The sequence below is a fragment of the Chlorocebus sabaeus genome, chromosome 24, assembly GCF_047675955.1.
Source record: "Chlorocebus sabaeus isolate Y175 chromosome 24, mChlSab1.0.hap1, whole genome shotgun sequence".
NCBI classification, from domain to species: Eukaryota; Metazoa; Chordata; class Mammalia; order Primates; family Cercopithecidae; genus Chlorocebus; species Chlorocebus sabaeus.
In genome coordinates, this window is record NC_132927.1 from 39,355,691 (window position 1) to 39,370,825 (window position 15,135).

At 34.6% G+C, this 15,135-nt stretch overlaps 1 protein-coding gene across 1 annotated transcript in view; it reads right to left on the reverse strand.

Annotated features, from left to right (window-relative positions):
- KCNH5 (potassium voltage-gated channel subfamily H member 5) overlaps window positions 1-15,135 on the reverse strand; it is a 336,051-nt gene that overhangs the window by 293,401 nt on the left and 27,515 nt on the right. Inside the window, exons 2-3 of the mRNA XM_007986913.3 lie at window positions 12,564-12,687; window positions 2,091-2,197 (exon numbers count right to left, since the gene is read on the reverse strand). Of these exons, the coding sequence (XP_007985104.1) occupies window positions 2,091-2,197; window positions 12,564-12,687 (231 nt within the window). The remainder of the gene's footprint in view (window positions 1-2,090; window positions 2,198-12,563; window positions 12,688-15,135) is intronic.

Consider the following 15,135-nt stretch of genomic DNA (forward strand, 5'->3'; position numbering starts at 1 on the left):
CTCCATTATAATACATGGATAACACCTATCCTTCACTAAAGAGGAAAACAAAAACAAAACCCAATGTAGATAGCACACAGAAAGCAGGCATGAGTTTTAATTTACAATGCTATGGGGTATATATCCTATTGGCTATAAGCAGGAACTTATCTGCATAGAGAGTTATCTGGAAAGAACCAGATAGGCCTGAACAATGCTCAGATAATAATTTCAATCCATTAACATAAGGCAAAATATCTAAACTACCTTGGAAGGACTTCTGGAAATGTAAAATTCAAGTAATTACTAACATGATTTAAAGTAAACAAACACAAATTCCACTAAGATATTTTGTTGTGGTGGTTGCCATTACAGGGTCTTGCTCTGTCACCCAGGCTGGAATACAGTAGCACGATCATAGCTCACTGCAACCTCGAACTCCTGAGCCCAAGCGATCTACCTGCCTCAGCCTCCCGTGAGTAGCTGGGACTACAGGCATGTGCCTTCATGCCCAGCTTTTCTTTTTTTGAAGAGGCAGGGTCTTGCTATGTCACCTAGGCTTCACTAAGATATTTTTTGAGAAACTCAGAAACTATGGACTTGTCTTTGGGGATTTAAAGTCAGGCAAATGTTTGTTTATTTTTGTTTAAATGTCAGAGAGTGAATGACCTTAGTTATAGGGAATATTCTTACATTATTTGCTACATTTGGAGTACATATCTAAATTATTGAGGAGTTAACAAACCATATGAAAATGAAGGGTTTTTTGGTATACAGGTCTCCTACAAATTATCAGTATGTATTTAGACCTGGCAAAAAAGACCCAGAAAGCACCTACAGCCTGCCTTTTCTCTTGCAGAGGACAGAGCTGACCATTCAGAAGGGATTGTTTTCTAGGTGACAAGCCAGCTGACACTTAGCTATGACTTCAAACTGAAATATCTCTTTGACTTTGATGTAAAATGAAAGATAAGATAAGCCATTCCTTAAGTAAAATTACTAAACACAAATGTTTCCATTATCAAGTGCACTACTTTGAGGCAATGCCTAACACTGTTATTCCTTTATTAGTCTACTAATAAAAAGAGAAATCGAATTTTAATTCCAAATATTCCACAGATAAAAAATGTTTCAAGTAAATGGACAGGATAAATTATGCTCCACAAGATCCAACAGGCACTCAACATGGAACAGACATTGCCTGTTGAAGCGAGAATGTTTTCCAAACTTGGGAAGAATTTAGTAACCATCAATTTCCATCAAAGATAATAATGGACTTTGCTATCATTTGCTATTAACAATAAATAAATTGACTCATCTTATGAAGTGACTGTTCATTTCAAAAAAGAAAGAAAGAAAAATTTGTGGAAACAGCAAAAAGATAAAAGTAAGTAACCATGCAAATAAAGTGAATTAGAAAGGGGACTGAGTTGTTGAGTACACTTGGTTTTTGTTGGGTTGGTTTTTTCCCTCCAAATTCTGATGGAACGTCTATATCATGAGATATTATGTCATTATATAATACCTTACCACATACAAATCTCATGCCAGAGAAAGTTCCCAACAATCAATACACATTTACCAAATGTGAATGATCTGTTCTGAGAACAAGGACTACTTTCTACTAGGCTTTCTCACAAAAGAGTCTCAGACTGGCAAAAGGCTGTATTGGTAGAGATTCCCCTCAAGTAGCTATCGCATATTCACATTGCCTGTGTTTGTGTTGAAAGGTAATTCCACATATCCAGTGTCAGCAATTACCATTTTCTTTAACCATAAGAAGAAATTAATACATGTATCTGTCAATTTTAGTTGTTGCCACATAATTATAGGATCTTTATTATAAGTATTAATTACAAAATATTGTGCTCCTGATACAAAAGTCATATTTAGGATGTATCTCATTTTTCTTCCATTCCTCAAAAGGTTGCTTTCCATAGGTAGAATTATTTATTAATTTTATTATCTAATTTCACCAGCAACCTCTGCCCCTGCCAAGAAAAGAAACAATAGAAGTTTTACATGCTTTCTACATTTTAGCTCCACTATGACTTACCAAACATAATATTAATAAAGAGTTGGCACATCTTATTAATAATTGAGATACCTACTGTTTTTCTTGTACAGAAGAACTTCAAAGCAGTTTGACTCGTAGTTGTCAAAAGTTTGCCTTACTTTCTCAATGGTCTTCTTGTCAGTCAATTCCCCATACATAAAACTGGGGCGGGGGGGAAAAAGAAACAATCGATTTCACTTTTGTGTTGCCTTTCAAATGCTACAAAAATCATATAGTTGTCTTTGATTAAATAGTCAAATATGGTTACAAAGCATAATGTTGCTCCTCCACAATGAACTAAAATATTCAAATCATGAGAGACAGTTCTTGCTTCACACAGTTCCTGTATGCACAGATTTCAGTCACTATGGTTTAGTTAAATTACACCAGTTCCACAACACAGTTCAAATTTCAGTTACCACAGTATGTTAACCGAGTAATTGCACAAAGCGCAAGCTTTGCTGCTTGATCTTCAGTCTACAAATCACTAGAAAATAACAGATGCACCTTCACAACCAGTCACTGATCACATCACTTCTTTCAAATTCTGTCAGTATTGGTAACAGCACAGCTGTTATTCAGTTCACGCACAGACAGAAAAGCATGTAGTCATATTGCCTCCTTGTCTCTCAGTGATAAACCTATGTGACATTTTACAAAAATGGATAATCAAAAGCAGTAAGTAGCCAACAAAAATTAAAGTCCACCAAAGAAATGACAAATAATAATGTTGGAAGTGGAATTCAAATTGAACACAAATGAAGTTATAAGAGAAATAGGTGACCATGGAAATGTCGATACTGCTGCCATTTGGGAGACTCTAGCTATGCAGCCAAAAGGACTTAGTGAAGGTGAACTCATCAATATAAACGAGGAAAGTGGTTGTAACAAAAAGGATGAAGGTTTCCCAGAGGAAGTGACACCAGTTCAAAAACAAAGAAACAAACAAAAGCTCCTCATTAAAGGAGCTCTAGTATGTTGCTCACAATAGCAAAAGTGGAAGAATAAAATATTTGAAATTAATTCTAACTTAGGAGGGTGACAATTTTCAAGGAGATAGAAAAGATGCTGCCTTTATACAGAAAGTTATATTCTGAAAAGGCAAATATTGTTCAAATGACTTGTGATAAGTTTTTTAAGAATAAATAAAACGCTTCCCCCATTCTCAATGTTTCTAATGTTCAAAATCACAGTATACTACATAAACATGAGTTTTAGTATTACATTCAGCTCCCTTCATTGATAACCAACAATAAGAGAATTTTTAATGTTTTGACAAACATTTTTAAAGATGCTAAAACAATCATAATTTTTATTGAGTATTAAGATCGTTGTTATGTGGCTTCAGCTTGCATATACCTTGTTATGTTTCCATACTATCATAATAAAGTGAGGATTGCATATTATACATATAATGCATTGACATTCTCATCATTTCAGGAGATTTCCTTAAGACAGGTACAAGTGTGGCTAGCGGGAGGGAAGTAAAGCTGGCATCTTGAAAAAATCATACATTATTACAGTTGTTAGAGGAACATACAAAATACAGATTAAGGAATGAATGTCTATATTCCACAAAAACTTTCTAATGTTTGACATTCTCTATTTTTCTAAGAGAATCTTGGCAAAAGTCTGATTACCTAAATAACAGAACTCACTCAATAACTACATGCCTCTAAAACTCCATTCTCAATGCTTTCAAAATCATCAGTTGTACATCTGGTTTTAGATCCACAGTTCTGCTGATTGGTATGACTGTCCAGACCATTTCTTCCACCAGGAAAGAAAATGTGGCATTACTGAATACCTTAACTAAGATTTTGAAAGATCAAATGTTCATCTTTGTTATTGCTTTTCTTTCAGTTTTCAAAGAGTTCACATATTGACCAGAGGCAGATCCAAAGTGTGGTGGAGGCTGAAGCTTATACAATCTGTGGAGCCCTCCTTAAGAAAAAGAATACAAAATTATAAAACAAGATTAAGAACAGAGCCTCGAAGGACATGCACTCAAATGAGGGCCCCTGAAGGTTCAGATTCATTATCTTCACGGAAAATCTGTACCTGAAAGTATCAATCAATAAAATTTACAACCTAAAAGGCATAGTTTATCAGCAAGATTCAGTAATGACACACAGGACCCAATAGTAGCACCACATTACAACTGGAAATTACAGGGTAACTCAAGCCCGCCTTCTATAACACCAACCTAAGCAACTAGAATTCTAGAAACTAAGAAATGAAAGTAGATAAGGCAAATTGTCCAAGCACTGAGAAATCTGAATCCTTCATTTTTAATATATTTAATTTAAAAAGAAAAATTTTATTTGTCATTAAAATAACAAAATAAGTAAAAAGATCTCAGAATAAAATGACAGACTCTTAATTCCATATCTTATATCTAGACTAACACAGGAAACCTCAAAGCATACCTGCAAGCTGGCATTGAAAAGCCACTGTTCCTGTCAGAGCTGAAATTTCAGCTCTTTTGAGTTTTATAAAAATCTCTTGAAGGCATTACAATTAAATTAAAATTATTCAGCTAAAGAACATAAAGCAACTCCTCTCCCAAAAAAAAAAAAAATCGGATTAATACTGTACATAATATTTTTATAGACAAGTGAACTTTTTAAATCAGTTTTTTACTAACTGTTATTTCAATTAAAGAATCTTAATAAAGCAGAAACATTTTAAAATTCAAGATAAGGGCAATTAAACTAAGTAAATGTTTGTAGTCTTAAAAGAAAGAAAAACCATTTCACACTGCTACTAAATGACAGGTGTCTATGGTTCGATAAACTGAAACATAATATTCACAATTGGCCAACAGAAACAATAAGAAAGAATTTATAATACAACAATCAACTAGGATAAAAATTATCAAAAATTAACTCTAAGAAGATTTAAAAGTAAGTTACAACTCAAATTTTAACAAAGAAGCTCTTTGAGGGATTGGTTTAATAACACCAACTAAGAAAAAATGCAACACAGGTCTGATGCAACTAAAATTCTGAAGAGAAGAAAAAAACAAACAAGTAATTTTTAAATAAGCTATTAAAAATTCACAATACACCTCCATTAGTTAAGTCCTTCCAATGCTAACATCACTTATCCTAGGAAAATAAAGGCACTTAAGAAAAATAATCCTATACTATTAAAATCCGAATACTGTTTTTAAAAAATAATCTTTCATTTCTTACATTGTTCCACTCAGATTTTTCATTTATTATACTACATATTTCCAGTGACAGAACATGTATTTGAAGGGGCGAAATGTAGCAGTTAAATAATAAGAGGTATTTGAAAACAGAGCATAAAGAATGTCGGAAATGTACTATCTATCCTCCCAAGGCAAGTGTTCTGGAGGTTAATTCAATCTCTGAAAGTATTTTCATCTAAAGTTGTCCAAGCCATACTGATAAATCAATGACTCCCCGTTCTCTATGGGTATGGCACATTTGTTGATTTGCTTGACTCTGTCACATGTGAATGCTGAAATATTTTATCACAGTTCCTGAAGACTGACTCAGGATGAGTGAAGCTCAATGCAGTCTTTGAATGGTTAATGGAATTTGAGGGGTCACAAATTATAGAAATTGTAATCAACAGGCTTTAGAAACCATATGTAATAATTTTACATAGTTTTCACATCTTCTACTAAATATCCTCAAGGAATATGTAACGGAAATATTTTTAAAATTACAAAACTTCCACTTGCTCTCTTACATAGGATGCCAAGCTCCTCCTTGGTAATTATAAATGAACTACTGCACTGTTCCTTTATTGAAAGGCAAACAAAATTGGATTCACAGAAGCAATCTATATCTCTGTTATAATATTAGGCAGTCATGGTATAACAGAGGACTTTTGCATTTGGAGGACCACTTACAAACTGGATAATTCATGGGCAAGTCTTGTATCCTCTCTGACACATAGTTTCTTCATCAGTAAAATGATGACAATAATATAACTCAAAGGGTGACAAAAGGATAATGCAAATAAAGTTACAAATTATAACGTGTTACACAATGGCTGAAATATGACTGGAATGTATGGATGGGATTAGAAGGCCCCTTCCCAATCCCAGCCTCACTCCCTAGCTTCTCTAGGATTCTCCAGGAACCATGCTTTCCAAAAGGCAGGGTCACTGTGTCTTAAAGGGAGATGTGCATGGTTCTGTGAATCTTCTTTCTTCACAAGCCCATGAGGTTGAAGCAAACACTCACTCAGAACCTGCTCCTGTATAATCTGGCCACTTTTCTTGTCACACAACTGACTGGTTTCATCTTGGGAATAAGGAATAAGTTTTCTTCAGGCCTGCTCTAGGCCATACCTGCTCGCCTAGGCATCTGGCAGTTATCTTTCATGTGTATCTGACCTAGAAAACTTTGAAGAACAGGTGGTTTGGGCTTGTAGCAGGATTTATTTATTCTTGGATCCCTTGCTCTGCTATCAAAATCTCACAAACAAGCCTCATTATAGTACCTAGCAGTAAGAATGGCTATAATGATTGAAAGACTTCCAAAGGAGAAAAGAACCTTACAACTCTGAAGAAAACATAACCTAATCATGAGTTCCACCAATTTCTCTTGCTCTGCTAAATGTACAACAGTGTGTCTAGACTAAAACGCAACAAACATTCAGTCACCATAGTACAGGGTAATATTATCTGCAGGCTGTAGTTCACAGATTAGCAAATGCTTAATCAAAAAAAAGCAACACAGATAGACTTAACGCAGTGGGTAAATGTGGTCTCCAGCTTAGAACTGGCCACAACCATAGAATCATAAAAGTTAATGGGAGGTGGACTGAGATCTGCAATCAAAGAGAAAGCCTGAGAGAAGGGAAGTTAAGCAGGAAAAATTAAAAACAAATAAGAATACAGTTTTCAGCCAGGCGCAGTGGCTCACACCTGTAATCCCAGCACTTTGGGAGGCCGAGGCAGGCAGATCACCTGAGGTCAGGAGTTCGAGACCAGCCTGGCCAGGTGAAACCCTATCTCCATTAAAATACAAAATTAGCCAGGCGTGGTGGTGGGCACCTGTAACCCCATCGACTTGGGAGGCTGAGGCAAGAGAATCACTTGAACGCAGGAGGCGGAGGTTGCAGTGAGCCAAGATCGCACCATTGTACTCTAGCCTGGGTAAAAAGAGAGAAACTCTGTCTCAAAAAAAAAAAAAAAAAAAAAAAAAAAAAATACGGTTTTCAAAATCTGAAAGAAGTAATTTTGGAATAAATCAAAGACATTCCTTTATACAGAGGATCATAACCAAAAGGTTTCACAACCCATTGATTTATATGGTGTTCAAAGGATTTCACTGGAAAAAATAAATGGTTGATCCATGACATGTAATTAAGGAAAAACAGGGATAGCATTGTATATCTCTAACCTTTGGAGACTGATATCACCAAGGCACCTCTGCCCTTCAACACTTTTCATCAGTTTCACCGTGAGAAGCACAGCCCTCAGCCAAATGGAGCCAGACTGACTGGCATCCATCATATGTCACGTGCTCTTGGTAGCTGCTGAGATAATCCTGTGTTCATAAAACTGCTGTGAGATCTATCCAATAAAGTGTTTCTAATATCTCTGACTCATTGTTTAACTTGATGGGGTTGGATAAGAGATTGTAAATGGCCTTTCAAAAAAATGCATGGAGAGCATCTATCTACCCCTCAATCCTGCCTACCTAAACTACCTGATTGTTCTTCTCACCCCTCTATCCAAAGCAAAAACAAAAAACGACAGCAGAATAGGCTCTTAAAAGTTTCAGGTTAATTAGAAGTAGAATGCTAAAGTGGTTCCTACCTAATCTATGACAGCATATCCCAAATGTCAGCGCTTCTACAGGTCATGAGATAAGATCACATGTTTTTAAATGTCATTCTCCCAAAGTCTATAACCTCTTTTAAACATGCAATACTTTTCATGTCCTCCAGTAAACAGGAAAACAGTCCAAAGGTGTGGAAAATGCAATGTCCACAGAAAATGGACAAAGTTTGAAATTCCCAGGGATCCGAAAGTATTATAGTGTCATAATTTTAGCTAAAACAAAAATGAGAAAAATGAGACAATACCTAACACACATCAGATATTTTCAAATAGGAATTTCAGTACTATTATGACATAGCAAAGATGTAGGAAAACTAGAACCCTCACTAATGGCTGCTGAGAATGGAAACAGAAGGTTACTCTGAGCAACAATCTCATAGCAGTTAATTTACAAACTCTGCATATATTCTATTATCCAGCAATCCCATTTCTGGGGATAGAGATAGAAAACTTCTCACACAGGGCCACAAGAAGATGTGTAGGAGGATGCTTATTTCCAAATTGTTTGAGGTAGCAAAGTGTCAAAGTTAGATTCCAGGACTAATAGAATGTATAAATAGAACGAAGGCTGTGAAGACACTAGAACATTAGACAACAATCAGACATGATGAATAGATCATCATATGATGACACAAAGAAGTCTAAAAACATAATGGTGAATGAAAAGAGTAAGAAACCATAAATACTACAGTGTGGTAGGAATTAAATAGATCTTAAAAACCAACATATGCAAAGCAATATCATTTCCAGAATACACACATTTAATAAACAAGCAGAAGACAGATTAGAAAGGTATACAATAAACACACTCTAGAATGAATAATCTTAAAAGGAAGAAGGGGGATGGGATGAAAGGGAAAAGAAATAAAAGGAAAAAAATGAAATAAAATAAAGAGAGACCTTGCTTAAGAGAGCAAAATGATAATATTGTGACAAACTGAGGACTATGTTTAATTTGATTCTGTGTGTCTGGTCTAGCATGGGAGGGGTTGAGAAGGACAAAGAAGAAAAAAGATAAAACAGAAGAAAGAAATACTAGCCTCTTGATATTATAAAAACACAAATTAATGTGTTTTCTATTTTACCATAAAACAATTCACTTTTGAACATTTAAAACTATGGCATGTAATAATTTACCTAGTTGTCACTTTAATCCTATAGACTTTAATTCATCTAATGCAAGTTGTATATAAAAATGATTCTTTTTTCTGAGATATATAGTGTCAAAGGTTGTATTTTCCCATATAAAATGAAGCTCACCGCTTTGTAGCTTCTTATTCTCTTACGTCTGTCTAAAAACTTATTATGATAAGCAAAATTTTTAAAATTATTTACAAGGATATTCTCAGTGTCAAACATTTATCTCCATATTCACTTATAAGTCAGTAATTCTACATACTATAATAACTTTTAGCCATCAACCCTGTGTTTCTAAATGTGCATATAATTTTCTTCTTTTCTCTCTCTGTTATTTTGTGTCTCACATTTAAAGGCTTTTCTGTATTCAAGAAATGGGAAAAAAGCTATATGTAAAAGAATGTGAGTCATGACGCAAACACTGTTTTATAAACTGCTTGGGGGGTGGTTTTGGGTGTGTTGTTTTGTTTTAGGCTTTTTTCTACTTGATAATATGTTGTTAGTTTTTTCCAGTGTCACTGTCCTTCCAGTATATACAACATATGATGTAGATAAACTTTACTACTGGATATTTTGATTACTTCCAGGTCTTCAGTCTTCTAAATAATGCTACAGCAAACATAAAATTGATATAGTTTAATTTTAAAAGAGAATAAGGAAGTTTAAAAGAAGAGCACATTAAAATAAATCATGCTTCCAAGAAAAACTGATAAAGGTCAGATATTTGTTCATATATCAGGTGCTAGTCTTCATTGTTCTGTGAGGGCATTAAACTGGTTACAATTTTTAGGTTAACAAAACATACCTGGCATTTTATGCAAGTAAGTAATAATTGTTTACATTAAGAACATGATCATTTGAAAACACTGTCTCTTATAAGTAAAGACAATTTGGGGAAAGACTCAAATTGTTTTTATGCAGTTAAAAAGCATGGTATAATCCAAAACTCTCCCACCTCATGTCATAACACAGGATGAAATACAAGAAATAACAGTATGCTGTTCAGAGCATGTGAGACCTAGGTAAGGGTTTATTGCAAAACAAGCCATCTAATTCAATAAATACAAGACACTGTCTTGTGTCCTGTTGTACATAGAAAAGTGAGCAAGATGGAGTCCCTACTCTTAAGGCACTTACAATCTGGTACTTGTGGTACTTGTGTTAGGAGAAGAAAGGCAGCTCTTTCATAGGAGCAAAGAGCTAATATAACATACCAGCACTTATTTTCTTCATGAATCCTTTGTAGGAAAAATTGTACTTGGCAAAGAAAATAGGCCAGGGATAGGGCAGATACATGGGACACAAGAAGGGATGAGAGCAGGACTTAAAATAGATCCAGATATGAGGAGCAGTACTTCTCAAAAATGGCAACAAAAGCAATAAAGCAATAAGAATAAAAACCCAAGGGATAAGGCGAGTTAGTTTAAGGGCAAATGATGATGCCAACAGAAATATACACAAGAAACTATGAGGAATCAGAGAAGGGAAAAACCTGTCTTGTTTAGGGAATCATAAATACCTTCAGGTAGAAGATGAGATCTGAGACAAACCTGGCATGAAGACGGGATGTCAGCAGTTCAAAAATAAGAAATGGGAGTGTGAGTATATCTGCGTTTCCTGGAACTCTCTAGGGACCTGTTCCACAGGATAAAGTCTACCATGAAACTCAGCTTTTTCTAACTTAAACTGCCTTCTGGGGGATAGGAGAGGAGCAATGCTTAACACGGACCAATGATATCAGTGCTAGCAAAGGGATCCTCTCAACCAGAAGCCACAGATTTTCATCACTCCCATTTACCAATTTCCACACCTGGGAATGAAGACTGAATATGAGAATGCCTTTAGTAGAGGCAAAAATGAGGGTGGCTAGAGGAGCATAGATTAAGGAAGGGAATGTTTGAGCAGATTATTTCTCAAGCCTGGATAAGCACCAGAATCATCTAAGCTGTTGGTTAAAAATACTGACTCCCTGCTTGACCCACCCACTTCAGAATCACCTACTGATTCTAATTCAGTAGGTTTAAGCGGGGTAGGAATCTGTTTCGCAAAACCTATTTAAGTGATTGCTATGTGCAGTCAGGTTTAAATTCAATGGTATAATATAAAATATCTATCTTTCATGATGATGAAGGATATCTAGAGAGGGAAAGAGAGAGTCATCAACCAATCCCTTCTGTATACCAAGGATGATTCTCTCTCTCTCCCTTTCTCTCTCTGTGTGTATGTATACATACAGATATACATGTTCCTCTGATTACTCAGCACCTAGACTATTCTTGGCTCATGGTAGATGGTAGGTGATCAAAAAATATTTATTGAATGAATTGATTAATTCACAGATAAATATACAGTTATATAGAGAGGGAGAAAGTCATACACAGGGGATTGGTTCCAGGATCACTGTGTATATCAAAATCCGTGCACACTTAAGTCCTGCAGTTAGCCCTGCGGAACCCACATATATAAAAAGTCAGCCCTCTATACACAAGGGTTTCACATCCCCTTGAATATTGTATTTTTGATCTGTATTTCTCTAATACTACATTTCTGATCATATTTGGTTGAAAAAATTAACCTATAAGTGACCCACACTGTTCAAACTAGTGTTGTTCCAGGGTCAACTGTATATGTATATAACTGTTATACATATATATACATACATATATACACACACACATATGTATATCATGCTTCTCAGCATAAATGGGTAGAAAAAATAAATCACTATTTCTCTAGGCAAGTCCCTTAACATGGCTCTACCTCAGTTTTCTCATCTGAAAAACAGAGGATTTGGCCTAGAAAAAAAAAATCAGATCCCTTGTAGTTCTAAAATAACTTGGTTCAGTGCTTAGTTAAATGAGAGCTTTAAAGAAAAATTAACTCATGGAAAAAACATCCCATCTGGCCTTACTGAAATATTGTGAAAAGTTTTGGGTTCTAAATTAGTTCCTTATATATAGTTTCCTTTCCTTTTTTCTGGTCCCCTTTTTTCTTAATATTCTCTTTAAGCTCACAGAAATGGCATATTTTTAAAAGAACCATTATAATAATATAATTGTCAGATTCTGCTGTACATGAGTCAAACAATGTACCATTACCAAGTACATGTGGCTTACACAGGATGTAAGAGCTTTATTTTATGTTCTTTACATTCTCATGGACCATGCTTAACTTGGCCAGGCGGTGTTTACTCTGTTTTGTTCAAGACAATTTAGTTGCTCCAGAGATGCTGTAGATCACATGCCAAAAGTTGTTCCCTGATACAAGACATTTCTGTGATAATTCAGCATCTAGACTATTCCTGGCTCATGGTAGGTGATCAAAAAATATTTATTGAATGAATTGATTGACTCACAGATATATAAAAATCTTTCTTTTGGCAAAAGTTCTCACCAATGGTGCTTAAGCTGTATGTTTCCATTGATGATTTAGTCTCCCTAATATTCCAATATAATTTTTAACTCTATAGTTTGTATATGGGAGTCCAAGTAAGCTTAAGCCTTTTAATTACATTCAGATTTGTGTTAAATTTCAGAAAAGATTACTTAGCTATTCTGTTACCTGCAGGTGCTGCTTTTCTGCATGACGTCAGCTCGATGATATCCAGAGAGTTTACAAAAACCGTCATTACTATAAACTACAGGCCAATCCACAATCTGGGCATTTCCCAGTAAGAAGCTTGATTCTGAAGAAGAAAGGAGAAAAAAGGAGGTTATTTAGCTTCATTCAACAATTCACTTATTTCAAGTAATCAAAAAGGCAAACTCACAAAGATGGACACATAAAACTATGGTTTGTAATTGTACAAATAATATAATCTGTTCTTGAAACTGACATAACCAGTTTTGCATGATCATCATATAAGACCTGCAATAAATACTGAATTTATATACAAACTAAAAATTCCATTTAAAAGAAACCAGTTTATAATATTTCTTTGCATTAAAGTATACCCTAAGTTATGAAATAAAAGTATAGTTAGTATTAAATAATGTTAATGACTATAAATTGCACCTAAAAATTGGTTAATTTATTAAGATTAGGGCTACAGTCACTTCCCTACAAATTGAGAATACTGAAGTTGATAATAAAAGAAAATTGGATGACCCCTTCAAAAATTATATTAATATATTGCTGACATGATGGAAAAAATTTTTTGTCCATTAGACTGATCTTGAAAAGTCTAATTTAAAATAGAATTTAAAAGTCTTCCTTTAAATTAAAATCATTCAAAGATATTTTCAACCACATAATACAGATAATTTAGAAACTACCAGTATTCTAAATAACAGAGATACCTTTGTTCTATTTTACACAGAAAAGTAGGTTTGCTTTTGTATAAATTAAAATAAAATGACTGAAAATGCAATCATATTAGGCAGAAACTTTAGCATGTTATGGTTTACAACTATAACATGTGTAAAGCACACGTTATATGTCAACATTAAAAGGAATTAAAGTTAAAATAATATTAAAATATATAAATGAACACTTTTTTTTTATTATTATATTTTAAGTTCTAGGGTACATGTGCATAACGTGCAGGTTTGTTACATATGTATACTTGTGCCATGTTGGTGTGCTGCACCCATTAACTCGTCAGCACCCATCAACTCGTCATTTACATCAGGTATAACTCCCAATGCAATCCCTCCCCCCTCCCCCTTCCCCATGATAGGCCCCGGTGTGTGATGTTCCCCTTCCCGAGTCCAAGTGATCTCATTTGAACACTTATTTTTAATATAAATAATTTAAAAGTAAAAACGTTTAAAGCAATACTATGCTTCAAAATTTTACCTAAGAAAATTTCTTTTGAACTCATACTCAGGGTAGTATACTAAAAACATAACAACTTTTTAGTAGAAGACTTTAAATCCTCATTCATACTTGATCTTCATAAAAATAATAATGCAATTCAACATTTACTAAGTAGCTGTTATATAAAAGTCACTGCTCTGGGTCAAACAGTGGGATAAAATAAAGATTAGTAAAACATACCCTTTGCTCTCAATAAAAGTGTTGAAAACAAATACATAACAACAAAATATAACTACCAGAATAGATACTAAATAAAGAAGCATGGGACAAAACATGAAAAACAAAATCTGTTTGAAGCCACTAGGAAACAACAAAAAGTAGGCAGAAACTGGAAAAAATAAACCCTTGAGAAAGAGAGGCTATATTAGCTGAGATAGTCATTTAACTGTCTACTCCCCTGAGAGTAGTTTCCCAGTTTGGAAAGTTCATAGTGTGAAAGAGCTCAAGCAGAAGTGTCTTACAAGTATAAGGAGTCAAAGGTCACAATTTGGGGCTGGCAGAGAACTTGGAGTTGGGGAAATCTTTTAATTGATGGAGTGATAAACCTCTGCATAATATACCTCAAATCCTTCTTGTGGCCTAAACTGGGTAAGCATAGGGTGAGACAATAAGGAATCCAGCAGACAGCAATGGTAAAGGGCTAAAGAGATGGATAGAAATTTCACCAGCTCCCCAAAGCTAGCAGATCAATTTCAGAGTTCAAGTCCCATCAAGCTAGAGAAGCTTGAAAAACACCTCAAGCCTTCCATCTTAACACAGGAGGCCATGCATTAGGAGTAAGAAACAAGTCATAGGATGAATGGATGTGCCCTGGGACTGAAATAAAAAATGTAAAAAGTAGACCAAAACACAAAAAATAATCTTAAAATCAAGTCTCTTCATGATCAAGGTGATCCATCAGTAATTTAACTGCCTGATTAAAAAAAAAAAGTAACTCTTCTCAGAGGAAAATAATGAAATCCCAAATCTCTACAATGAATTGATATAATGTCCCAAAAACAATAAAAAATTATTAGACAGGCAAGAAATGGAAAACCCTACAATTACTATGGAAAAAAGTAGGCAGTAGAAAGAGAAGTCAATAGGTAAACATAGAAATAATGCAATCTCTGAAATAAAACAGCAGATTGGACACTAAGAAAGAAAGAACAATTTGAAAACACATCGATATAAGCTATTGCAAATTGAAGTAAAAGAGAAAAAGATTGAAGAGATGTTCTGTGGGACAATATCAAGCAATCTAAAATATATGTAGTTGAGTCAACAAAAAAAAAAAACAAAAGAGGGCACACATGTTATCGGACAATATGATAGA